The 27954-nt window shown below is 42.5% G+C and overlaps 1 protein-coding gene across 1 annotated transcript; it reads left to right on the top strand.

The window, feature by feature from the left end:
• The first annotated feature begins 282 nt into the window (after window positions 1-282).
• On the top strand, window positions 283-26353 carry REEP5 (receptor accessory protein 5). Its single transcript, XM_074166308.1, has 5 exons — window positions 283-528; window positions 732-825; window positions 16359-16497; window positions 22304-22472; window positions 23872-26353. Exons 1-5 carry the CDS (start codon window positions 411-413, stop codon window positions 23919-23921), a joined length of 570 nt encoding a protein of 189 aa, XP_074022409.1. The 5' UTR covers window positions 283-410; the 3' UTR covers window positions 23922-26353.
• The last annotated feature ends 1601 nt before the right edge of the window (window positions 26354-27954 follow it).

Below are 27954 nucleotides of genomic sequence, written 5' to 3'. Positions count from 1 at the left end.
GCCCCTCTACGCTGAAACATCAGCCCTGGCCCCTCGCCGGGGAGGCGGCCGGGCGGCACCGCCTGCCTGCGGGGGGAGGACGGCACGGGGCCGCCCCTTCACCCCCTCCCCCGGCCTGTGCCCGGGGCCCCCCACAGACAAGGCGGGGAGGGGGGGGCTGGCCCAGGCTCGGCGGCGCTCCCCGGCCTCCATTTCGCGGCGCGGTGAGGGCGGCTGAGGGCCGGCGGAAGATGGCTCCCTGCTGCCGCTGCTCCCCCCGCCCCCGCCTCGCCGCTTCCCGCCGGTGGCGGGGCCGCCTCCCGCCGGGGCTGTGGGCGGGAGGGCGGCGGCAGAGGCGGAGCCTGTCTCTCGTCCGCTGTGTGCCCGGGGCTGTGGAGGCTTGAGTAGGGGGTGCCCGCGGCGGCCTAGCCATGACGGCGGCGATGAGGCAGAGGTTTGACCGGTTCCTGCACGAGAAGAACTGCATGACCGCCGTGCTGGAACAGATCGAGAAAAAAACCGGCGTCAACCGCACCTACATCGCCACAGGTGAGCTCCAGCTGCGCCCCCCTCCCCGACACGCCGAGTCCCCTCAGGGGGACACGGGGGGCTGGAGGGTGAGGGGGGTATATGGCCCATGGCGGCTGCCGCGGCTCCGGCCGCGCCCTTCCCGCACCTTCTCGTCCCCCTCCGGCGCCGCGGGGTGCGGGGCCGCCCGCCCTAACGGCTGTCTGCTCTCTCTCCCCCCGCAGCCATCATCGGGGCGGTCGCCGTGTACCTGGTGGTGGGCTACGGCGCGTCCCTGCTCTGCAACGTCATCGGCTTCGGCTACCCCGCCTACGTCTCGTGAGTGTCGCGACTTTCCCCCCCGCCTCTTGTCGCGATAGTCGCGTGCCTTACCCGCGAGGGAGGGAAGAGGGTTGCGGAGTCACAGCCCGCCACGGTGGCGTGCCGGGACCCCGCTCCAAAGTGTTGTCTTTCCCGCCCACCCCGTTCCCGTAGCGTGTGGGGGCGCAGGGTGCCCAGCGGAGAGCGGGGTTTCTGCCACTGAGCAAGTGCTACGTAATAAATTACAGGTGAGAGACGCCGGGTGATCTCCACGCTTGGGAGCTGGTTCCTGTAGCGCGTTACGTTTCAGCTTTGGGTTCCCAGCTTTGTCATCCTCAGGGAGATGCCGGATCGCTGAGTCTTCCTGGATGCTGGTAACAGCAGGGAGAATTGCTGTTGTAACGGTATTTGGGAAAACTCACGGTGATATTTTTGGCTGAGGTCGCTCCCAGGTACGCAGAAAGGCACTGGTGAAGCGTCAGCATATGTTTGATGCGAAGCACTAGGTAATGTAATGGGCTGGCCACAGAGACACATCACAGAGTCCTGTTTACTCCAAAAACATCTAGCTGATGAGAAGGTGGAACGGAAGACACTGCAGCTCCTCTTGGGTGTAAAAGACTTAAAAATACCTAATTTTTCAAAGGAAAGCCTCCTTAGATGTTTTGATTTTAACAACATCTGGTATCTTTCATAGGCATTATATTGCTATTAGACCAAAATGGATTTCCTGTTAGGTAAGACCACAGTGGAGTATGTTCCAAAAGACTTCAGAAATGTACTAAATAAAAACCTCTGTGTAGCCTAATACATTCATAAAATGGAAGTTCTTCACAGCTATATGGCTATATTGTTGAAACACAGTGCTTGCCTTTTATGTAACTCTGTTTAAATGCAGTCAGCAACTTTTAAAAATATGTTCTCTGTAATTAGGTCTTGGGCAATACAAAATAAGTTCTTTCTCATGTTTTTTTCAGAGATGTGGGAAGTTGACTTAGTTTTAGACGCTCTTGAAATATCTTATGGTTGTGATGCTTAAAACTAAGCAACAGTTTTCCACACTGAGCCCTAATTTAGGCCATTATAGGCCAAAAACTCTGGAGAAACTTAGGTTTTATTTTCTATAACGCAATTCTTAGTGAAAGGACCACTTAAAAGACATTTTTTCATCAAAATCTGAAAGTGAAAATATCAGCAAACAAAGCTTCAAAACCTTAAAACAGTTGCGTAGGAATTATGTTTATGTAATATTTTGAGTCTTGACAGGTCACTTTTAAACTTACATAATTACCTTCTAAAATCCTATTTAAATTTTCAAATTTGTTTTAAAACTGGTTTGGGATTATATTTTAAATCTGCTGTTATGCAACTAGGGTGAATAAATTGATAATAAAAGCTCTTAGAGCTGTGGAGGCAAGATAGGAGCAAATCAAATATGAATAGTGGGGTTTTATCTTCCAGGTTTTTTTTTCTTCCCCAATATGGAATTTTTTTTTTTTAATCTTTTTATAGGGTGTCTACCCTTTTTCATGTTGGAAGATGGTTTTAAATATATCTTAATGTGGAAAGTTACCTCCTGGACCGTAGTACCCTAGGGTGTTTTGGCGTTGTTTGGGGTTTTTTTGAGTAATGGGTGTGTGTGAATGAAAATAGGCAGTGTTGCCCTTGCTAGCCTGTACAGTGTTGTGGCATCAGTCTGACAGCAACACACCAGGACATCTGTGCTGTCTCCTGAGATGGCTTTCAGTTTGGAATCAAGCATGGGCTTGCCTGACCATGAGAAAGAGCAAGAATCTTCTTCGGTGATTACCCTTCTTTCACCATACGGGTTTCTTTTTGTCTTGGTGCTGCTGTGCCACTCTCCGTATCTACTGTAGAAGCTCTATCCAAATGCAGGGCTAAGCTGTGAGAAGATAAAGCTGAAATACTAGAGTGATTCCTGCTTTCATTTTTGCTGCTCTGGATCCTATACTGCAGTCGGGGTGCTGCCGAGTGCTGCCCTCCGTGCTGAGGAAGCATAAAGACCCAAAGCATAAAGAACACTAGTCAGGATGGCTTGTTTATTCCACTCTCCTATTTGGTCTGTCCCTCTTGAAAAGACAGCTGAAGAGCCTGATGTGTGAACTAACAGTAGTGAGATTTGCTTCCTACCACTGTGCAGAAAACAATTTTCAGCTCTTTTCATAGCTGCAGACACCCTCAAATGGCTTTTGCTGTAAAAGCTGTGCCTTCTGGAAGAGGTCAGGAGCTGTAAACAGAAGGTATGGTGCAGGATGTTAGTTTGATGTTTACACAGGTTTTTCAACAACAGAACCAAGCCTGAAACATCTCAGAAAGGTGCTAAAGGAGAAAAAGATTACTTTTTCCCAGTTAACTTTCTTCTGCTGTGTATAGATCAGTGTATTGTTTCTGCATTGTCACTGTCTGAATTGCATAAAGTGAAAACTAACAAAGTACTGGGTCGGGTTTCTGTTTAGCAGAGAAGACATTCATGAAGGAGTGGGACAGATGTCTGTGTTCTGCAAGGGAGACCACCTTCTGTCCTTACAGTTGTTTAAAATGGCAAACAGGCTCCTGGGTGAGTGACCCATTAGGTGTGTTCCAAATCTGTTTTCTAGGATCTTAGTCCTGGGTTAACTTGGTCATGGTAGTTACTGTTGATCTCTGCTTGCCTGAAAGAAAATGTATTGGAAAAAAACAACCCCAGAGAAGGATGCTCAGCTCAGATTTCATTCTCTTTACGCATGAAACCCAGGACTGTTTTATGGACGTGCAAGTATCTGCCCGTCAGGCCTTGTATATTTCTGTAGTTTATTTTCTTTTGTTTATGCCATTCTTTGCACTCCTCGGTGTGTGCCATGCAGCAGGTGGGAGTTTCGGTGGAGAAGCACTGGAGGCTGTAGCTGCTGGGTTAGAACTGGCAGATGGGGTGTGCCTGGCCACCAGCATGAAGTGGTACAGCCGCAGCTGCGCTGCTGCCAGCTTTCACATCACTGCTGGCCTGCCTCCGCCACGGCTCAAAGCTAAGGTGGAAGGAGGGGGCAGCTCCCCCAGTTCGTGCCTATTACAGCTTCAGGCAGGCACAGCTGTTTCCCTTCTCCTTCCCCCTTGTTCATCTTCACCTTCAGCTTTTTCTTTGTGTAAGGCTTTAGTGGTTTTATACACAGAAGAGTTTCTTCTCTAGCGATACAAAATATTCCCAAAAAATCCAAGTCTTCTATGCCATGTGACCAGCAAGGGCCCACCTGAGGCTCTTAACATAGGCCAAATTAAGCAGTAATTTTCCAAGTAAATCTAATCTGGCTGTTTCCCAGTAAATCAGACAATCTGGATTAAAGTTTGTCGTAAAATGTTAACTTTATTACCTACAATTCTGTTAAGTGCTGTGTGCTGAAAAAGAATAATTAATTTTAAGTTGAAATCTAACATTTTTTTGCAGGCTTTCGTGTTTACAGTAGACCAGCATTGAAAAGTTTTACCACAATGTGATAGGAGCTACTTTTTATACTTTTAGTGAGCTTTAGCTGCACAAGGCAATACTCAAACTAGTAGATGGAAGAATTGAGTGTTGGCAGTGTATAAATAACATTGCCAGTATTTTCACTTCTTTTCTAAACTTTCCAGAGTTAGCCTGTTTAAATGTAACTCCACCCATAGCCAGTGGTGGTTAGCTGCTTCAAAAAAATTAGAGTGCAAGCAGGAAAGGAGCCTTTGATGACTAAGAAGTGCGTGCAAAGGATTGGAAATTCCAGAGTGCTGTCATGTTCAGTTTTAAAAATTGCAAAGATGAAAATAGCTTTGGGCATTAAAATGTCTGAACTTATTACTGGTGTCTTCAAGGAAGAAAAGCAATATAGTACAATTACACCTCTCTGCATTGCCTAATTTTATGCTGTTACTTCAGCAGTTTTTACTACATGTAAGTGCTGCTCGTGGCATTTTACACACAGGAAACAATCTAGATTGATCATAGAGAAGTATAAACACACAATTCAAGTCTTAATTTGAATATTCTCGTGGTGTCTTGAGCCTGTCTCCTAGCTCCTTTGCCTCTTCCATACCTCTAAAACAGGAACACTGCTTTTCTTTGGTCACAGTTGTTTAGAAAATGTAACGTCGTTCCTGTATTTGTTGAGAACTAGGACAGCAAATTTGCTTTCTCTTAACAAGTTTTGAGGAGAATGCTTATGTTTTTCCTTCATGGAAAAAGCTGCATGATATGCTAATGTTCTCCAGTAATGCTCTGCTGCTGGTTTATAAAAGTGATTTGAGAGAGCTAGTGTATCTAACCAGATTCACAACCCTCAGTATAGTTATAAGCAGAAAGTTTCCAAATCCCTCTGCACTTAGGCTGTTTCCCAGTTGATACTCTTCTCATGGGGCTTCAAAGACAAAAAAGTATTTTGACTTTTTTGTGTATGTTCTACCAGATCAGTTCCTCCAAACACACTTGCTTTCTGTCTTAGGTTTTGGAGTGCCACATTTAAAATAAAAGCTGTCTTATCTGTTGGTTGGACAAATGATGCGCTTCCTTTTCTAGAGGTAGCAAGTGGCTAGATACAAGAGAGAGTCTAGTAGTATGATAACTGTAGGAAAATTTTAATTATCTTCTGTATCTTAAATTCAGGTTAAAAAGATAAAGGTCTCTGTTACACAGATGGGTCCACAACCCGAATTAAACTCATTGGAAGATTTCCAGTTTGTAATTGATGTAGGTACTATTTTTAGGGACTGCGGATATGTTTCAGGCATAAATGAAGGCGTTTTACCAGAACTTGTTGGTCAAGATGCACTGCAGTACTGCATCTTGCATGCACTGCTCTCTCTTACTGTAGTGACCTCTAGCGACTTGGTTGATGTTGGCCTACAGATGTTAAAGGAATAGTTAGACTTTCCTCAGTGAGGTTTGCTGGAATATAGTTTTAAACTACCCTTTCTCCTGGTGAGTCACAGCGCTTCTAACATTTAATGTGTAGTATTCCCGATCCTAAATGCTGCAAAAGTGGGCTGAAGTCAAAAAGTGAGATGAAAAAAATGCAGATTGTTGTTAGTTGCTTTTCTCATTTCCCTGTTCTTTTTGTTGTGGTGATGTACTCTAGTAACATTTTAAATGTCTTTCCTCACAGTTTTGAGACTTACCTGATGCAGGAGAGCTAGCAACATCTTGCTATCCCAAAAGGAAGGAAGCCTACTTGTCACTATGCACACAATGAGCAAGGCACACAGTTTTCACATGAGTGTAATGAGGCTGTCTTTGGCTGTTAGGAAGAGAAATTCAGACTTCCGTGTGAGGGTCTGTGAACACTAGATAAAACTTAATTTTTTTTAATAAGAAAAATTACAAATTTTTGTTGCCACATAGTTTAGCAACTAGCACTGCACTTGTAAATTCTTCAGGTCTCTGCAAACTAGCCTCAACCCAGGCTGAATTTAGTCCTCAGCCTAAAACTCTAATCCCTTTCCTGCTCCCTCATGAGTCAATTTTTAATTACATTCAATAATTCAAACTGTAGAACTTCTGTTTCTAGTTAAAAACTCCTTACACAGTGATTACCTTGAAACAAGCAGCATTTTACCAAGACAAGTCTGAAAACGCACCATGATTACATGCTTTGCTGTACATTTGCAAATTAAGGCCATACTATAATTCTTTTGCCAATATTGCAGTAAACAGAACTAAAAAACAGTAGTAGAGCTCTAAGAAAATTACACTTTAAATACAGTCTACAGTGCAGCATAGGTTGACAGGAAAATGTAACGTTTATTCTTTCTGTATTGTTGTAAGCACGTGGCAGTTCTTCATTTGGTCACCACAGTGCTGTTTGGTCTCTGTGCCTGCACCCTGAACAGCAACAGCTGTGGAGAGGCAGCCAAAGCCTGTGAAACGTTTTTTCCCCTCTGATAAAATCGGCTGTCGCAAGCAGAGAAGCGTTGTGTCGCGTATCCTTAGCAAGCGGCTTCCTCTGGTGAGAGGTGGCATGTCTGCACTACGCAGGTAAAACGTGGCTTTTTCTGAGGCTCCCTCGCTGCACGCAACTTCTCCTTCTTGTCGATACCTTCAGGAAAGACAACCCAAAAGACTTCTGTAATATAAGCTGGGATTGGGTGTTTCCGAAACAGGGCTTTTAGACTCTAGCATGCAGTGCAGCAGTACTGGTTTCACGGTTGATGTGGACAAGTGCAGCCAACAGAGAAGCTGGTAAAGCTTAGCCTGGGACTGCATACACAGGGGAGTCCCGTTGAAGCCCTCGGTGACTTTCCTTGCCTGCGTTAAGGGTGCAAGTGGAGAAAATCCCCTTTCCAGAGAGAGTGTGTGGACGGCTTCTCCAGGAGTGCAGACCTGCTGCACAGCACCGCCCACGTAGCCTGGCCCCCGTGGCAGAACAAGCAGTAACCAAATGGTTTGGCAGGCTGGACTGAGGCACTGATGCATGTTAATCCCAGGGAAGAAAGCCTGCGTGGGTGTGTGTTTGTGGGGAGCTGGTTTTAACCTGAGTCAGAACTGGGAAACTGACTCATAGTGTGGCCCTACAAATACTTTTTCCAGAAGAGAGCAGGCCAAGAATGAGCAGAGAGCAACGAAATGGCAGGATTGCTCCTTTTTCGCAGGAATCTAGATTTGTACTGAGTTAACATGTAGTCTGTGCAACTCTCTTCACTGGTAAGCAAAATGGCATGTGCCACAGTCTCCATTTCCTTTGAAGAAATGTAGGTAGAACTCTTTGTACTACTGTCATGTTGTTTGTTACTGTCCTCTCGTAATATTTGTCCCTGCACAGACAGTGAGGAGCACCCCTTGCTAGCCTTCATGAATTTGTCTCCTGCCATCTTCTGGATACACACAATTTTGAGAGAGAGGAGATGGTAGACTGACACTGCAGCAGCTGTGTAAGTGCATTTGGCAAGAGGGTCTTTTCAGTATCTGCAAATGCATGACTGCTATTGGAGTCAGTAAGGAGGAAGAAAGATGGAAGGCAGAAGGCTTTTAGCAGGTGGATGGCAGTGTAGAAGACAGAATGATAAAGCAAATACAAATATGCAGGTAGTTGTATTCACTGAAGTAATGCGAGGGGGCCACCTGCCAAGATGAGCCTGAAATGAGGGTGACAGGGAGGCACCAAACTGAGGTAGTCTGTGGTGCAGTGGAGTCTTGATCTCACAGAGGTGTCTGGATAGATAGCTAGAAGTAAATTATTTTTGAATCACCATAACCTGCTGTAAAGAGTTGCAGCAGACTAGTAAGTGTAAGGGAATTTTAGGGTTTTTTTAAGTTAAACTGTGGGGAGGGTGAGGAGGGGAGGAAGAGTCATGCTTGGCTAAGACCGTAACAAATATGCCTGCCTACTCATTTAGTATAGCACTGATTACAAAAAACAAAAGAAGGAAGCGCAAAATGGTCCAGTCTTCCCTAACTACAGCATGAGCACTGGGCTTCACGGAGGCTAGTTTTTTGTCTTAAACTTGTAAGTTGTAAATTTTATTTATATAAGAGCATCAGATGCAGCTTTTAAATTGCAGGGATTTGAGTGATCACTTCAGATGAGGCTAGAGCAAATTTTAATTTGGCATTTCTTTCTTCATTTCTGGCTTCCACATTGGGACTTAGCTCAAAAGAATCCCACAAAATAACCCCAAATCAAAACCCACCCCAAACTTGTAGCTAGTGTACTTACAATATGCTTATTTTGTGAATACTGTATGTGTGAATTAACTCTTAACAGTGATTTGTTATGCCAGAGCTAATTCAGGAGTGTGTAACAGTCTCGTATTGCAAAGGAGCTGATGTTTTTTGTTGAAATGACTCAGATGCTTAAAGTGAAAAAACTCAACTTGGCAACTTTCTAAAATTAGGCCAGTGTCTGTTACCGTCCGGTAACAGTATAAAGTAACGAGGCTTGATCTAGAGTTCAATTTGACTGATTTTAGGATGCACGCAGTCAAAATTGAGCTGGCACTGTTGATACTGTAGCTGATATGAGCCCTGGGCTGCTGCAGAGCGTGGCAGCCTCTGCTGTTACAGAATCACAGAATCACAGAATCTTAGTGGTTGGAAGGGACCCTTGAGATCATCGAGTCCAACCACATTAAAAAAAAAAAAACAAAAAACCCACAAACAAACAAAAAAACACAACACACAAAACCAACCAAACAACACCCCCCCCCCAAAAAAAAAAAAAAAAAAAAGGCAAAGCACCCACCAACTAAACCCCACACCCACAACCTCACACACAACACCCCACCACAAACCACAATCCCGGGCACTAGAGCATGCCCTGAAGAGCCACGTCTACACGTTTCTTAAATACCTCCAGGGATGGTGACTCCACCACCTCCCTGGGCAGGCTGTTCCAGTGCCTGACCACTCTTTCAGTAAAGTAATTCTTCCTAATATCTAATCTAAACCTCCCTTGCCGCAGCTTCATACCATTTCCTCTGGTCCTGTCGTTATTCCCTTGGGAGAAGAGGCCAACCCCCACCTCTCTACAGTCTCCTTTCAGGTAGTTGTAGAGGGCAATGAGGTCTCCCCTCAGCCTCCTCTTCTCCAAACTAAACATGCCCAGTTCCCTCAGCCTCTCCTCATAGGACTTGTTCTCCAGACCCCTCACCAGCTTGGTGGCTCTCGTCTGGACACGCTCCAGCACTTCAATGTCTTTCCTGTAGTGAGGGGCCCAAAAATGAACACAGTACTCGAGGTGAGGCCTCACCAGTGCCGAGTACAGAGGCACGATGACTTCCTTGCTCCTGCTGGCCACGCTATTCCTGATACAGGCCAGGATGCTGTTGGCCTTCTTGGCCACCTGGGCACACTGCTGGCTCATGTTAAGCCGGCTGTCCACTAACACTCCCAGGTCCTTTTCTGCCGGGCAGCTTTCCAGCCACTCTTCCCCAAGCCTGTAGCGTTGCTTGGGGTTGTTGTGACCGAAATGCAGAACCCGGCACTTGGCCTTATTAAACCTCATCCCATTGGCCTTGGCCCATTGATCCAACCTGTCCAGGTCCCTCTGTAGAGCCTTCCGACCCTCAAGCAGATCAACACTCCCACCTAGCTTGGTGTCATCCGCAAACTTACTGAGGGTGCATTCAATCCCCTTATCTAGATCATCAATGAAGATATTGAACAAGACTGGCCCCAAAACTGAGCCCTGAGGGACACCACTGATGACTGGCCGCCAACCAGATTTTGCTCCATTAATCACAACTCGCTGGGCACGGCCATCCAGCCAGTTTTTTATCCAGCGGAGGGTACACTTGTCTATGCCATGATTCTCCAGTTTCTCCAGGAGAATGCCGTGAGGGACGGTGTTGAAGGCCTTACCAAAGTCCAGGTAGACAACATCCGCAGCCTTCCCCTCATCGAGAAAGCGGGTCACATGGTCATAGAAAGAGATCAAGTTGGTCAGGCAGGACCTCCCTTTCATAAACCCATGCTGGCTGGCCCTGATCCCTTGGCTGCCCTGCACTTGCCTTGAGAGCTCACTCAGGATGATCCTCTCCATGATCTTTCCTGGTACCGAGGTCAGGCTGACAGGCCTGTAGTTTCCGGGATCCTCCTTCCGGCCCTTCTTGTAGATGGGCGTCACATTGGCCACCCTCCAGTCATCTGGCACCTCTCCTGTTGACCAGGATTGTTGGTAAATAATAGAGAGAGGCTTGGTGAGCTCTCCTGCCAGCTCCCTGAGAACTGGCCATCCGGCCCCATAGACTTATGGGTGTCCAGGTGCATAAGCAATTCATTAACTACTTCCTCCTGGATTACAGGGGAGTTGTTCTGTTCTCCATTCTTATCTTCCAGCCCAAGAAGCTGAACACCCTGGGGGTAGCTGGTCTGACTATTAAAGACAGAGGTAAAGAAGGCATTAAGTATCTCAGCCTTCTCCTCGTCCTTGGTTGCAAGGTTTCCCCCCGCATCCAGTAAGGGATGGACATTCTCTGTCACTCTCTTTTTGTTGATGTATTTATAGAAACTTTTTTTGTTGTCCCTTATATTAATTGCCAGGTTGAGTTCCAGCTGGGCTTTTGCCTTCCTAATTTTTTCTCTGTATGACCTAACACAATCTCTGTACTCCTCCTGAGTTGCCTGTCCCCTCTTCCAAAGGTGGTAAACCTTCCTTTTTTCCTTAAGTCCCATCAAGAGGTCTTTGTTCATCCAGGCCGGCCATTTTCCCCGCCCTTTAATTTTGCGCCTCATGGGGACAGCCTGCTCCTGGGCCTTTAGGATTTCCCTCTTGAAGAGCGTCCAGCCTTCCTGGGCTCCTTTGTCTCTCAGGACTATCTCCCACGGGACTCTCCCAACCAGGGTTCTGAACAGGCTAAAGTCTGCCCACCGGAAGTCCAAGATGGAGGTTTTGTTAACCCCCTTCCTTACCTCACTATGAATGGAAAACTTAACCATTTCATGATCACTAAGCCCAAGACTGTCTCTGACCTCCACGTCCCCCACTAGCCCTTCTTTGTTTGTGAACAGTAGGTCTAGCAAGGCACCTCCCCTGGTAGGCTCACCTACCATTTGTGTCAGGAAGTTATCCTCCATACACTCGAGGAACCTTCTAGCCTGCCTGCTCTCTGCTGTGTTATATTTCCAGCAGATGTCTGGTAAGTTGAAGTCCCCAACTAGAACAAGGGCTGGCGTTTGCGAGACTGCAGCCAGCCGCTTATAGAATACCTCATCAACCTGCTCATCCTGGTTGGGTGGTCTATAGCAGACTCCCAGCACAAAATCACAACTGTTCCTTGTTGGCATCACCAGCTAGCTGGGTTATCGGTGAACAGGTGTCTGACTAAAAATGAAGTTTTTACTTGGCTCCTGATCTGTCTGTGCAAGTTGCAGTGCAGGCCTACAGCATGGCATTTTCACTCCTGGACAGGCATCTGTTTTTAAAATAATTTTAACTATTTAAAATAATAAATTTTAAAATAATGTAAATAATTAAAAGAATTTTTAAAATAATGGAAATAATAAAAAATTTTTAAAAATAATTTAATAAAATGTTTACCATCTAGTCTACTGGGAGCTGTTCCTAGTGACTGCGTGTACCTCCAACATGCAGAACTACTGTAAGTAGTTGTTTTGAGTCTTTAAATAAAGTCCTCTACAGTTAGTGTGTAGTACTAGCTGATACAGGCAGGACGCAGGAACAACCACACCACCACGGATTAAGCGCAGAGTAAATTTAATCTTGATATGTCATGAACCGGGGTTATCTCTGAAGCAGCACTTGGGGGGAGGCACACAAGTGGGAGCTCAGGCTCCACAGAGCTGGGTCCTTGCTAGAGAGCATTATGAGCTTGCTGTTCTCGCCTGTGCATCGGGGGTTCAAGCTGGGGTAGTTTTCCACTGTGCTTTAGTTTTTCCAACAGCAGGGCAGGAATCTCAGGCATGTTCGATAGGGTGCCTCGGAGTCTATCACAGGGCTGTGCTATCTAAGCACAGATGTTCTACTTGTCAAGCACACAAGACTAAACAACGATGAGTGTGATCTATGTATTTTTCAACACCTCAGCTGCAGGTCACTTGAGCATGTTTACAGTCATCCTCGTGGATTTTCCATTATTTTCTCGGTGTCTCAGCACCGTATAAAATCCTTTGTGATGTGTAATTGCTACACATAACTAAGATGGAATTCAGTCAAATCAGTAGTAGAAAAAATTTACAAAGACCTGACAGTATCTCTTTTCTTCTTAAATTTGAAACTATAGGCTTTGGATGTTCCTTCTTTTATTAGGAAATTTTAATGTTATGTGCTAATGAGACTGTCTAATTGTTCTTACAACATATAAATAACTGTTACAGGAAGGCTATCCTAAAGTTGGCTCTACTGTCGGTGCCTCTTGATCTGTATCTTTTCACATATTGGTAGTGATTCCATTTTGAATATCACCCTGATTGATTCATGACTTAACATGGGGAAGAATAAAATGTTCTTGGCCTGAAGCAACGTGTATGGTCTGTCTCGTAAGGTAATTGTGCAGAGCATTTCATCAGGGTAATACCTAATAACTTAATAAATTTCTGTGAAATCTAGTTAGGGTGGGATTCTCGCATTGAAAAGAGTATAGTTGTAAATAGATGAAAATGTATCCATTCAGATACTCTACATAACTTACTGCACTTACTTACTGTGGGATAAGGAGTATTTTCTGTGACTTGTATTGAAATAGTGGGTAAAGTAGCAAAGGATGGAGATAACTTTTGCCCTTTTATTTATCAGGGACACGTTAGGCTGGATTTCCACTGGCAGTCTCAGATGAGGGATATATTTCCCATTCAGAAGCAGAATATTGATAAAATACTTGCCTTTCCTTGACTTAAGTTAAAAATTCCATGCACTGATGGCCCTGCTATATCCTGGTTTTTTTCCTGCCTCCCACTAGATGGGGTTGGGGCTGGAGTCATTGCTCACGGATGCAGTTTGTGCCCTTCCTCAGAGCTGACGTGGCTGTTGCCTCAGTGAGTGTGGTAGGGGTCTGCCACCGGAGGTTGGCCCATGGCACCCACCGAGATCAGACCATTAGAGGAGGGGAAATGTGCTGTTTCCTACAGCATGTGGGAAAACACCGCATGTGGATTTAATGCTGCATATCAGCTGGTTAAATCAGATGGAGTTTTGACTACTTGTAGTACTGCTGCTTGTGACTGACCATGAAAGTGCCTTGCTCATGTATTTGCTTTCAAGACATCACCTTAGGGAACTCAGCAGCAGATGGTGAATGTTCAAGGGGAGCACACCCATGGCACTGCATTTAGGAACTCTCAAAGGCCATCGGTTTTTCCAGGAGAGAAGATAATAGAGTGTTCCTCATTAACACAGTGATATGCCATCTGCCCTTTGCCACAAAATCAGAGGGGTTTTTTTATGAAAAAAGATTTTCATTATTACTAAGATGACTTTAATAGTGTTAACAAAAATTAAACAATTTTTCCTTAAATCCATGGATGGCTTCAGACGATGACTGGAAAACAGTGAGACTGTTAGCAGTTTCACTGCAAAGAGTTAGTTCTCTCACAGATACTGAGGTAGCATGCTTACGGTGGTAAAATAAGCCTCCCCCTGGATGCCTCTAATGGAATTGTCAGCAGAACCAGAGAAATTCACACAGTGAACCCCCACTAAGCAAGTTTTCCTTAACACTGAGAAACTTTGCAATTGGTTCTTTTCTTTCCTCTGTTTATACACCACTCTAACTTCCCTACTAGTTACTTTTTCTTTCTGTACAGAAGTACAATTTCACACCTTGAAAATAGATCAGTAGCCCTCTCCCATACCTCCCATGTTGGGTGTTCTGTTGTTTGGGATTTTTTTGTTGTTGTTGTAGGGCCCCCTCACCGAGCAGTATTACAGTACCTGAGAGGGCTTAGAAACAATGTGGTTGATAGTGGGAGGGCAGGAGGAGCTGAAGTTGGCACTGCCTTTGAGCTGACTCCCTGGACTACTGTTTCCTAACACTGTGTTGTTGGGAACAGCAGTAAGCAGACCTGCCACTCTCCACCTGTGGAAAACCTGTTCTTCTAGTTGTGCTGATGCAGTACCTCAATAACAGCGCCCTATTGTGCATGATGGGGTATGGGCAAGAGCGTTCTTCCCGTTGCAGGACCCTGCTGACCAGCCACAAACTCTAATGGAAATAATACATAAATTAAGTATCAGATCCTCGCATTGCATTTCAAAGTAATTCAATCCAGTAGCTACGCCAGTTCTGTCTGCATGTGGTGGGTTTGCCAGTGCTTTTGCTAAAACATAAGGCATGTCACATGATTGATTTTTTTTTTTCCTTTTTTTTTTTTCCCCCCTTTATTTACAGAACTAGGAAGTGACAGAGTCCAAAAGGTTTCTCAATTCACAAACCAGGAAATGTACTTACAGTCAGCCATCTGTCTGGTTTCCATTTTGTAAACCTCCCTAACTCTCAATCTTTATTAAGGACTAAAAGAAAACTTTGCACCTTTGATATATCCCACAGATGCTGCTTCAGCAACAATATAGCTGATATTAAAGGAATAAGTTATGAAAGAATTAAAAGTAGATTCGTTAAGCTGAGGCTACAGATTTTAATCCTACAGCATGAGTGGAGAGGACAAATACCTTTTAATACTCTTAAGCTTCACATCATGAAGCTTACAGGTGCTAGCATTTACTTCTAAAACTTCTTACTGTGCTAATCTGGAACTTAGTGAGTCTAGAGTCTCCACTTCATTACTTGTACTGAAGGAAGCACAGGTGCATCTTTCTTTCAGCTTCGGATTTTCAGAACTGTATAAACTTGAATTGCATTCTCCGATCATTTGGAGAACAAAAACCCAGTTAGTCATTATGCAGAAAGCCCAGGACTGTGCTAGAGATTGCTCCACCCTGTTCTTAGTGCCATAGGCTACATCAGAATTTGCGACTCCTGTAGGCATGGATTTATAGAGCAAAACAATTGGTGATGTAGATACATAGTCCTGCACTGTATGATGGGGTTACCGCATCGCCTCTGCTTCTGCGGACCAAATGCTTGCTAGTAGTTAGAGCAAATCTTACGGTTTGCCTTTTTGGTTTACCTAATGCGTGTACATTAGGAGTAAAGATACTTGAGCTTCACTTCAAAATCCTGAACTAGTTTTAAAGTTTTTACGTAGATGCTTTTGGTAGCAGGCAGCGCTGGTCGGTTACGAACCCTGTAAGAAAGGTGTTTTAGTTCTGTAAAGCTTCATTTGAAATGCTGTTTATTAGAGCTAACACTATAAAGAAACAGCGAACAGTATAGACAATCTTACATACCTGTAGATGCTGGGAACCACAAGTTGTGCAGCACTGAATGGACCTCTGATCCACATACAGCACATTGTGCAGACCTCCTCTGTAGACGTGGTTACCTCATTTCGATAATTTAAGCTATTGTAGGATTTGTTTTTGAAGACAATAACTCTATTCATCGTTCCTACTGTAAAAGAAGGAGATTTTTGTTGGATAAAGAGAAGGCCAAACAGGTGGTATAATCCCTGCTGTCCAGTGGGAGCTGCCTGGGGGATCCTCTGCTTGAGGGAGCTTCCTGAGTTTCTCCTGTGACAGGGGAATTTGTACAGCACAGGCCCGAAAGCCAGGCTGTGTGTGCAGCACAGGCCCTGGTTCACTCAGGTTAACTGTTTCACGGATGACTAATGCTTCAGTGTACAATAGTCTTCTGGTCAGGATTACCACAATGCGTCCAGAATTGGAACTGGCCAAAGATTATCCCCTCTCTTCCCTGTCCCATGGACATTCTCGTGAACAAGGTCAGGCTGCTCAGGTTTTTTCTTTGGTTCTGTTGGTTTTTTTTGTAATCACAGACCTAGAAATAGCTTGAGTATCTTTTCGTTTTGAAGTCTGACATGTATGAAAAACCTTTGTTGTTCAGAGATCTTGGGCATATGGTCTGTAGGACAGATACTATTTAGTTCGTTTCTGTAGAGCATATAGAGTAATTAAATTATGAGGATTTACATGTAAAAGCAAATCTGAGTCATAAAAACTTGACCATTAGAGATGAGACTGATGCTACTGATCTGCTCACCTGTTTTGTTTTCCTTGCAGAATCAAGGCAATTGAAAGTCCCAACAAAGATGATGACACACAGTGGCTGACTTACTGGGTTGTGTATGGCGTTTTCAGCATAGTGGAATTCTTCTCTGATATCTTTCTGTCCTGGTTCCCTTTCTACTACATGCTAAAGGTATGTTAGTTCATGTGAGCCCTCTCCTAAAATAACACTTTTGATATAACTATTTAATGCGTTCAAGAAAGGATAGATGACAACAGATTCCCTTGGAATCACCTCTGGGTCACATCTTATTTTTAGATGCTGGTTACGTGTAATTTAGCACTATGAAAGTGATCTGTTTACAGCTGATGGTTTTGTGAGGCAAGAGGGGAAGTTGGGGTGGGTGACAAGGAAGGGTCTGCCATGTTTTAGGAAAAAAGAGGCAGTGTAGCTGTACCATGGAAAGACAGTTCTTTGTCTTGGTGTTCAGGTAAATTTGGGCAAAATGATGGTGGCCTACAGAGTGGCTCTATTTGTGCTTAAGTGCATTAGTGAAAGTGGAGAGCAAAATCACAAAGGCAGAAAAAGGAAGTATTAACATCTGTGCTATTGGGAGCAAAGAAGGAAATAGCAACATAATGGTTTGAATCGTACAGGTTTCATTTTCAATTTAGCCTACTTTCCTGAAAGGAAATGGCAGGTATCATGGGAGTTTGTTGCTATTGTGCATTTGTTAGTACAGTTTGACTGCCAACAATGATTTACTTAATGTGTTCCAAGCATTGTTTGTCAACTAAAGTGTGATGTATCATCAATCAACTTTAACATGTTAAATTAGTATAGGGGATAGCCAATTACCATGTATGCTATTGAGTGGGAAACATTCTAGCTTACTAGAGAGTCAGTTGTTTAGCTTAAAGAACTGCTACCTATTTTCTTTTTCAATAAGTTGTTCTATTCCTTCTCTTTCCCTTTGGTAGCCTGGTTTAGCCTCACCAAAGTTGTTGAAAGGTTTTGCTTTCCAGGTATTGTGATGGGGTCATTTAAAATTTGGTAAGGTCTGATATTGCCAAATGGTTTTTCCAAGAAATTCCATATTTAGAGACAAAAATCGAATTGGACAGCTTAGTTGCACTTCTGCATTGTTCCTTTTGAATCTTTAACAGGCATCAACTGTACAATCATTCGGACGCTTACTTCCCTAGCTCCCTAAGAAAAAGCACATATTTAAATTACTGCTTCAAACAAAAAGTATTCTGGCCTGTCTCACAAAGTTAATTCTCTCCCCACACACACCTATTTTTTTCCCTTAATCAAAAACAAAAATATGTTTTCCGTTTTAAGCTTAGTGGTTTTGCAAAGTTTTTAAGAAGAATCTGCTAATTTTGCGGTTTAGCATGGGTAACACATATGTGAAAGTTTTACTGTTTTAATATATTAAGACCAAGCCAAACAGTGATCAAAGTGCAAGTTCGTCTGATCTGAATGGGATCCAAAAGAATTTCTTACAGGACTGGAAGAATCTGTCCTTAACCACTTAACACAGTTACTTCACATCCCCTACTTCACCTTACAGTTTAGCAGGGTTATGACCTTACCCCTTGTCTGCAGGGATGTATGCTCACAGTTCTGAATTCATACAGTGTATTTTCAGAGCTGCTTCTCTGACTTTGTGGTGGTAAAAGATGTGGCAATGGTTTCTTCATGCCAGCAAAGCACTCTTTCTGAAGAGCATGCAATTGCGATTCGGGTTGACCTAGCAAATAAAGACCAACCACAAGTGGCTCAGATAGTGCGGTATCAGTAGTGCCACATTTACAAGTAGTGGTGGCAACAACAGAAAGGTACTTTTCTCAGTTCAGCAAAAGCAAACACAGGGAAGCAATTACAGTGAACGCACGGCTTTCTATGATAGCTGCTGAAGGCAGGTAGAAGTATTTTCTCTCAGTAGTGGGTAGTAGGAGAGGTTTACAGTGGTGATACAGAGGCAGGCAGAAAGGTGTTGGCAGAGAGTCAGAAAGCATCGATGACTGGATAGGAGCATGGAAGTTACTCCATGTGGGGAAAAGGAGGAAGCAGCCAGCTTCTAACTTAAGTACATCCATGACTAAAACCTCTTGTACTGTAGTTTGTGATGTCTCCAGGTCTCTTTCATGATGTTACGAAATAGTAGCCCAGATAGGTCATTCATGCAAATTTCAAGCTTGCTTTCATTTTCCAAATATGCTAAATTTTCATATTCACGTTGATTTGATACAGCCTGTAGCTTCCACTCCAGACTGAGTTGTAGCTGTTTAATATTTCTATATACCTTGATGTGGAGATACCTATACATTTATATACCTTGGGTGGAGGCACTGATCGTAGCTGCTCCCATATTCCCCTAAGACAGAGCCTAGGCTCTGTCACCTCAAAGTTTTCAGCATACTAGGAATTTTTATAGGTGGGAGAGAGGCATGTTCAAGACGTCCTTCGAATTTGTTATGATGTTTGCATGTACTTTTGTTCTTCAGTTGAAAACTGTTTTGAGATTTCTTGGGTTTTGTGGTTTTTTTTGTAATGCCTGCTTTTTTGTAGTGAGTGAAAGTAGTAGGGGGAGGTTACAGAATCACATGGGGTTGGAAGGGACCTCTGGAGATCATCTAGTCCAACTCCCCTGCCAAAGCAGGTCCACCTAGAGCAGGTTGCACAGGAACTTGTCCAGGCAGGTTTTGAATGTCTCCAGAGAAGGAGACTCCACCACCTCTCTGGACAGCCTATTCCAGTTCTCTGCCACCCTCAAAGTAAAGAAGTTCCTCCTCACGTTTAGGTGGAACTTCTTATATTCAAGTTTGTGCCCATTTCCTCTTGTCCTATCCCTGGGCACCACTGGAAAAAGACTGGCCCCATCCTCTTGACACCCACCCTTTATGTATTTATAAGCATTGATCAGATGCCCCCTCAGCCTTCTCTAGACTAAAAAGACCCAAGTCCCTCAGCCTCTCCTCGTAAGGGAGATGCTCCAGGCCCCTAATCATCTTTGTAGCCCTCTGCTGTACCCTCTCCTGCAGTTGCCTGTCCTTCTTGAACTGTGGAGCCCAGAACTGGACACAGTACTCCAGATGAGGCCATCTGGAGTTACCATCCTAGGAGCATTCTCAGTGGTGGGAAGGAAAGGAGGCTCCTGACTCAACTGTGTGGCAGTCTGACTCTGCTGTAAGACAGATATCCCCTCCTCTCGCCCATGCATGTAATTAATTAATTACTGATTTTGACTAAAGAACTACTTCACTCCATTAAAATGAATGCTTTGTTTTAAAGACTGCAGTTGTCTATTAGGAGTACGTTCATATATGTGGTCATGTGAAGCACGTCTTGGGTTTTCTTTGTCTGTAGAAGCTTGGAACTGGCCCTGGCCAGGGTTGCTGTGTTTCTCAGCTGCAGTCACTTCCTCTGATGCAGTGGCAAACCCAGCAGTGTTCGATTTTGTGCTGCTGTGTTTGATTGTGGTGTCAGAATGTCTTAAAGGAGTGTTTGCCCGGAAGACAGAAAAAAAAAAAAAGAGTTTTTTCATTGTAAAGTGTCCACCAGTAAGAATGCCTACTGGGAACATCCCAGCAAATTAGAAGAAATAATTCAACATGCAATAAAATTTGGCACCAGTAAGTAGCAACTGACGCAGTATCATTAAGCATGGTCAGAGAAAATAAAGGCAAAAAGTGATGCAATGTCAATTTTCAAAAGCTTCTATTGTTTGGCATTTGATATAACAGGAAGAATAAATGGTACTATCTTATGTTGTTATCTTTCATTAAAACCTGAGAAGTATATTGATTTTATAGCCTGTCCAAGAATACCTAGGCAATTACTGTTAGTTATTTCACTTGTCCCAATATGCAAAGTTGTTACTTAGTTCTCCATAAAGCTTACCTAAAACGATGGTAAATTGGTTTGGCAAAATTTCTGTAGAAGGCAGTTGTTATCCCCAGGAATCAGTGATCTTACTCAAAGAAACAGCCTGTCAAGATACCTCTCCAGCTTGAAATATATCATAACTAATTTCCTCTAGAGCAAGGGAATGAGAAGTGGCCATAAAGAAAAAAGGGGCAGCAATCTCCTCCAAAACCAGTAGGTGTTTCCTTTGACTGATACGCATCAGGGGCATTAATCTTGCTGTGGTGTACACTGCAGTTAAGACAAGGCCAAAATTTTACAGGTATGAAGAGTAGAACCTACTGAACATTCAGTCTCAGGATCCCATATCTTGAGATTGGAATGAGGAGGAATAAAGGGAAGATATTCCAAAATACTTGGAAGGCTTGCCTGAAGAAGACTGTGTGGTTTTCATAATTCAAAAGGGATTTTATTATGTCTTTTTTTTTTCTTTCTTTTTGTTAGACTCAAATCAGAACATTTCTTTTAAAATAACCTCTCTTGACTTAAGTCACCTTGTGATGGTCGGATTGTTATTTAGGAGTTTCTTATGTAACAACATAAAAAAAATAAATTTGGATTTGATGCTGTCTTTGCAATTTTACAGTGGGAAATCAAAAGTATGAGGGGAAGAAGAGGAGGCAAAGATGTCAGTGGAATTCTGAAAGGATACTATGATCAAACTAGTTTCTAGGAAATGCTTTTGTGCTATGCAGTGTACTGGAAACCTCATAAATAAATAAGACTTTGCTCATATTTTTTAAATGACTTTCAGAAGCTCTAGCACATGTATTGAAACAACTCGTTGGCTGCTGTAGGTACTGCTGAGAATACTGGAAAACTTCTAAATCTAAGCTATTTAAATAAGTGCTATGGTATTTAAATGCAGAGTTTTAAGTTGCTTATGGTTTTATTGTAGTTTAAATGATTAGTTTGATTTTTGGTGCCTAACTTATCTAATTGTGTAGTTGGGTTTTTTGTTTCAGGAGTAAGAGTTGAGTTTTTATTGTCTCTCTCCTCTCAAAAATGTGTGGAAATCCTCAAACATTTAATCATGTCTAACATCAAAAAAAGCATGTTTTGGCTGAGGCTGGGGTCATTCTATGTTGTGTTTTAAGGAAGGGTGGTCTGTGAAAGGCTCTTCTGCCTTTATTTTCTGGAGAGGCTTTTGACACGGAGTAGTATTATACTATTTGTGTCTGGAAGGACTGCACAATGGCTGAGAAAACTTGCTTAATTTTGTTGCTGTTTTATCCAGCAAAATCTTACTACGTATACTTTCAGAGCCCAAACAAATTTAATTATGACACTTCTGTCCCTCAAATGTTTTGATCTTGTTTTGCATAGCTGTCTTTATATCATGTATGGCAGTGGAACTGAAGCCAAATAAAGGTAGTAAAGACAGATAATTGTAATACATGTAATAACTGTCTTTCTAATCCCCTTTGTACAATGCAGAAATATTACCCCCCACTCTATGGTGTTCAGATTTTTTTACCCCAGAGAGCAGATGGTGCTATAAAAGCTATCCCTAAACTGCACAATCCAAAATCCCTTGTCTGTGTGCTGTGTGTGGCCTGGATCTGTTTTTCCTCCTCATCACTTCAGCTCTCGGATGCACAATCCCTTTTTTTTTGCCCCGCTGCATTTTCAAAGCAGGGAGAAGAGAGGACAGGGATATCCTTTGGCTGGATTTAAGTGATTTAGGGACCAAGAGCTTCAGTCAGGCCTGTGCCACGTAATTTAGAAGTAGCCAGAGAGACTAGCAGGGTTTAATCAGGTTTTATATTTCTACCTTTCAAAAAAAAAAGTACATGCAATCTTGATACACCTGTTTCCAGATCAGCTTTACTTGCTACAGCCCTTCTCCTTTATCTTATCAGTATCTGTGAAATTATTTCAATTTAAAGATTCTCTGTATGTAACTGTACTGATGTGCCAACTCATGGGACCATGACCATACAAAATGAAGGGGATGATGTATTGTTTTAAATATGCTTAAGCCTCTGGCAGAGTTAGGAAGGCACACTACACCTTGTCTCCTGCTCGTTTCTTCAGCTTATGCAGATGTTCTTGTTCCTTGTAGTGTGGCTTCCTGTTGTGGTGCATGGCTCCAAGTCCTTCTAATGGGGCAGAGTTTCTCTATAATCGAATTATCCGGCCTTTCTTCCTGAAGCACGAAGCTCAGCTCGACAGTGTAGTTAAAGACCTGAAAGACAAGGCTGCAGAGACTGCAGATACCATCACTAAAGAAGGTGAGGTCTAAAATGATGTCAAGTAGGAGGAATTTCCCTGGACAACTCTAATATTACAGTTAGTATTCATCATTTGTGGGGGAGGAAATTGTAAGACGACTATGTATGTATAATAGAGAAGTTAAATTTGGGTGAAGGTGCCAAGAAAAGAGGATTGCAGTGAATCTTACATTATAGGGGTGGAGTTATGCTAGAGTGAGTGCAAGCTGCATGAGTGGAATAAATGGCTAATTAGTTTGTGTGTCTTCCCACCACGGTTTATATCACTGTAAACATTCTGTCTATAAGCAGGTCCAAACATCCTCACAAGATACCTTCCATAAATACAGTTACAGTTTCAGTGTATTCTTGTATCTCCTAAAAGAGCATCTCAAATGCCTGGTAGTATAGAAGGGCTGCCAGTTACGTAGTAAAGCAGATCCAGTAAACAGTAACATATGAAATTAAGTTTTCCCATCTGTAAGTTTTATGTACTTTTCCTTCCTCTGGAGATCAAAGGATTCTGAGCCTGCTCTTAAAGAAATTACTTAGGTTTTCACATGGTTAGGATGAATATTATCACAGACTGTAGATTGCTTAATTTTTGCTTCTGTTTCCTTGCATTCTATAGTAGACCCTTGTACTCTAAAATGTCTCAGAATCAGAGAAGGAAATGTATTAAGTAGCTAAAATAAAGGTTTATTTAAATTTCATTTGAAAGGAAATTTATTTATAAGATATTTCAATAGCACCTTAAGTCTCCTTTCTCCCCAAACAATGCAGTCTCATTTGCTCTTATCAACTTAAGCAATTTTCCTGTTGGTATTTAAATGATCTGCCTTTCTCAACTACGGTTGGGAGTTTTGCTGTATGACCCTTCCTGAATCATTATTGTTAGACAGGTATCTTAAATAATGTTCTTCCTTCCATGAGGGACATGGGATTTTTCTGTCCTCATTCAATCACTTACTCTTTCTTTTTCATATTTTTACATCTAATGATTTCCACATATATGTATTTTTTAAGAAATTGCGCACACATGTGCATGTACAGATGCATATACAGACACACGTTAGCGTTATTCCAGCCCTGTTTCATCAGCTTGATAATATATTTCTTGCTGTAAACCTGTGTATCCTAAATGCTGTGAGCAGCTCTGTTTCATTGATGTAATGGTTGTAAGTTGGTCTGTGCTGTTGATTTTGCTGCTCCTTCCTTAGGTTTATTTTTTTAAATCTTTATATGGTCAGTTCTATCACTATGTCATGTGTATGTGTATACAAAAGGTATGATTTTCTTTTGTGATGTTTCTTCTGTGATCTAAAAGGAAAATTATTTTTTTTTATGCAGCCTAGGAACACTGATTAAGCCACTTAGTCTGTAGGCCTCTAAGATTAAACTTGCTTCTATTTTCCTGCAGCCAAGAAAGCAACAGTGAACTTGCTAGGTGAAGAAAAGAAGAGCACTTAAACTATTAACTGGATAAAGTTTCCCTACCACCTCCTTTATGAAGCTTGATGTTATTGGGAGCTGTGGTATGATTTTGAGAATATTGCCTTGGAAACATTTTGATATATTAAAGGAATGTGTTTTAAGTTTGCTGACTACTTTGCTGTGTCTGTATAGAAAGTAAGCATTTTTATTTAAAAGCAATGCAGTGGGCAGCATCTGAAGCTTAATGAAAATATTTTATTCATCTTCATGCAGAAGAAATCTTTCAGTAATCTCTTTCTGCAGTAACATAAATAAAAAGTAGTATATCCCACAGGCTCTGCACTTCAGTTGTCTCTTTGTGTATGTAATTACTCTTAACACTTTGACTGTGGTGCCTCTGGTAACATGAAGATATTGTATAAGGAAAATACTAGTGTGAATGAATATTCTTTGAGTATACAGGAATTATTGAGAGGTGGCAAAATGGATGTATTCCCCACCAATAAAGTTGTAAATGATGAAATTACATGTTCTAGGCACCTGATAATAGAGATTATTCACTGTTGCATGTTTTGTTGTAACACAATATTTGGTACAGTGTGTGTATTCTTAAATGGATAGATACTAAATACAGGGAAGAGTAACTTCATTCAAGTGATCAAACTTGTATTAGTGCGAAGTAATTTGCCAGAAATGGATGCATTGAATTGCACAAGATTAGCACAAGATGACTAAAGTACAACTCCTTGCCTCTTCTTGCTAAATAAAGTTGTCATCTAAAATTGTTAGTAGAGTGCCTTTTAAGATCACACTCAAAAGCACAAACCACCTTTTGCTAAGGAGCAGTACCACCACAAACACTTGTTCCTAATGTCCTGTTGAAATATTTACTGCTTTGGGTGTCAGTCCCCAGAACTGCATCATTAATGGGATGGACTACAACCTCCATGAGATTTTTCTGCTCATAAAAATCTGCAGTCTCTTCTGACTGTACTAAGAACAACTTTGCATGAGCACTGAAACATCCCGAACAGAGATGCTATTGTTGTTGCTTGATAGATTCCTGACCAATCAATAAGAATGTAGCCAGAGAGAGTAAAGGCTTTTTTTTGCAGTCACTGGAAAATAATATTTTTATTTAGATCTGAATCTGTATTTTCAACTAATTTAGCATGAATTACTGAGATCTCCCTGTTCTCATCTCTATGCTGATGTTTCTTAAAGCCCACAGTAATGCTATGACAGTTCTTAACTCACAGAATGTGCAGAAAGTAAGCTTAAGCTTTTGATACGATAAAAAGTGATTTCTGGTCCACAACATTAGATTCAAAAGATTTAATCTTAAAATAGAATTGTGAAGATTTTTGGCTTTCTGCAACAAGTTGGTACATAAACATTCACTGTAAATTTTCAGATGCAGGAACTTCAAAAGAATGGAGCACAGCAGGTCAGTTCTAAATTCAAGATATAGGTATTATGAGAAGAGATGGAGAAGTGTCTTAAGAGAAAGCATTTTAAGCTTTAAGCTGGAAAGCACAGCCCTTGTGGCTGTCAACTTGGATAGGAAAGCACATCATTTTCTATAAGACAGCATTCAGTCTGTCATTTGAAGGGGATATCACAGCTCATCATTCCGTGACAACTTTCTGTTGTGAGTGGATGTGCTGAAGGGGATAAAGTTTTCAGCAAAGCTGTAGATGTGAGCGAGTAAGAAGTTTGAAGTGACAGACTGTTTAAGTGATTTGATTTCTTGTTTTATCTTCCTCTGTCTTAAACTCACTGACCTTTTCTGTAAGCCAAACCAAATCCTAGTGCTGTGTTTTAAACACTATCAGCTGTGTACATAGCAGTCGTGTGGTCAGTGTAAGTTAGTTTCACCTCTTGAAATAATAAGTAATAAATAAAGATATGTAATAGTCTATTTGATTTAGGTACAAAGTACTATGTAACTTCTCTAAAAGCTGCTGATAAATCTTAGACTTTCTAAAAAGGTCTGTAGTAGAGACAGAACTTATTTTTCAGTTCTTACACTATTCAACAGTTCTTCACTGTTACTAATGGGGATAAAGCATTTCTAGTTAAGTGTTAAAACATTCTCTGAGAGAGATGTAACAGTTAGGCTTTAAATCAACTTCCTGTCTTCACAACTTGCTGTTTCTTGACCATCAGCTAGATTCAGTGCTTCTTTGCGGGATTTCTACTCGAAGTGAAGCGACTGTCTGTTGTTGACAGAATCCGATCTTGTTGTTTGCCTTGGAACAAGTAGGAATGGCTGAATTTCTGCAGCAAGTTACACTTTCCTGCAAGTCACTCCACTGGGCTGGCCCCGCAGATCAGCGCTCTTCTCAAACTCTTCTTCACAACATCTGTGTGCAAATGTTGGTACACGCATCTGCTCTGTGTCTGTGCTGAAATTGTAATGTGCTAAATAAGAACGGACGCAAATAAAGAGATTCTTACAGGACCGGTATGATGCCTCAGTGTTTCTTAAGAACCTGGTACCTCAACACTGAAAACCCTGTTCCTTTAAGAAGGCAGAAGGTCTTTACAGGATATTCACTTTTTTTTTTTTTTTTTTTTTACCCAAAACTTTGTTACTGTGGAACTAGTAGAAGCCTCTCTAAAAGCCTGAAGGAAGTGCTGCTGCCGTGTGGCTGGATCTTGGGGTGCAGCCGAGCTGTTTCAGAGCATCAGGCCCCAACAGAGGGGTTTGGAGCACAGGTGGGTTCCCAGTGGTGAGCACCAGGGGCAGCTGCCTGCGCAGCGCAGCTGGCCAGGCCTCCCAGCCTTGCTCGCCTCAGGAACCATCAGCGTTAGGGCTCCTCAGGAACGTAGAGAGGAAGAGTAGTAAACTACAGGGATTTCAAAGTTTTTTTCCTCCTCCTCCATTGACTTTGTAGTGTTTCATAAATGACCTAAACAAATAATGCTGCAAAGTTATTGGCATGTGTCAGGGGCGTGTGTGTTACATGCACAGTTCTTTCTGCTGCCACTGCAACTAGGACATTTCTTCTGCTTTATCCTGCATTCCCAAAGTCAGCAAAAAGGAAAAAAAGAACTTCAGAAAAACATTTTTTAAAACCCCACAGTGATAACACCACTAGTGCTACTAAAAATGAAACCAGATTCTTCAAAGCATGACAGTTAACAAAGCACAGAAACTCTTTTAAGCAGTAGAAGGTGTCACTAATATTCGTGAGGCCAAACCCTCACAACTCTTTTTTTAATTTGATAAATCTAAGAAATCGTCTTGCATTTGCATTCTGGTATTATCAACTCTGCTTGAATAGAATCAACACAATATTACGCCCAATTCCTTACTCACCTCCCACCCCCATTTCAGCCTCAACCAACAATAAGTTCCTTGTGCAAAGGAGGAATAACTGAGTTTTAAAAAAAACGAGCTCACAAAATTCTTGTAGATCATGTGAGACTGTCAGTATTGCCTGTAAACAGTGTGCCTGACAACTGTGGTGACCATCAGTCTTTTGTCTTTCCAGAGAACTTCTCCTGGTGTGATGGAGTGAAACGGCTTGAGGGATCACATGCTGGTGTCCCCTGCTCTCTCCCAGGTCCCACACGGCCAATGGCTGTGGGTCCCCCCCATCACCCTTTCACCAGCCACCACAGTGTGTTCCATTCTCCCATCTTTTCAGGGCCTTCAGCAAAAGGCAGCTCATTTGGTAGCTATTTTAGCAGATCTAATCTGTACCCAACCTGCAGCTCCGCGTGTGCTGACTGAACACCCAATGTGCTATAACGCTGTTCCTGACAGGAAGGATAAACGTTCTCCTTGCCTTCCCTGACCTGGGACATAAAATGTTTCTTCACTGGATGATGCATTAACATGGTCTTACCTCCTGATTTGATCACGTGGCCTCAGGGCTTATGGGAACTTACTATCTTTGAGACCTTGACTCTTTTTATCGTGTCAACCAAATGACTCAACAGGCTCAAAAGTTATAAAGCAATAGATGAAGAGAGTATTTGTATTGTCTTTTTTTTTTTTTTTTCTTTAGGGGGGAAAAACCCACCCAAATCTCTTTGAAAAATGAGGTTATTTTATCCT

The sequence above is a fragment of the Numenius arquata genome, chromosome Z, assembly GCF_964106895.1.
Source record: "Numenius arquata chromosome Z, bNumArq3.hap1.1, whole genome shotgun sequence".
NCBI lineage: Eukaryota > Metazoa > Chordata > Aves > Charadriiformes > Scolopacidae > Numenius > Numenius arquata.
The sequence above is the reverse complement of the archived record's forward strand: the minus strand, read 5'-3'. Positions and strand labels throughout refer to the sequence as shown.

Excerpts from the sequence above, each read along its gene's own strand:
- REEP5 (XM_074166308.1), top strand. The coding sequence starts at position 411 with ATGACGGCGGCGATGAGGCAGAGGTTTGACCGGTTCCTGCACGAGAAG. Across the intron at positions 529-731 it reads CCGCACCTACATCGCCACAG|CCATCATCGGGGCGGTCGCC; the intron begins GTGAGCTCCAGC and ends CTCCCCCCGCAG. Across the intron at positions 16,498-22,303 it reads CTTTCTACTACATGCTAAAG|TGTGGCTTCCTGTTGTGGTG; the intron begins GTATGTTAGTTC and ends TGTTCCTTGTAG.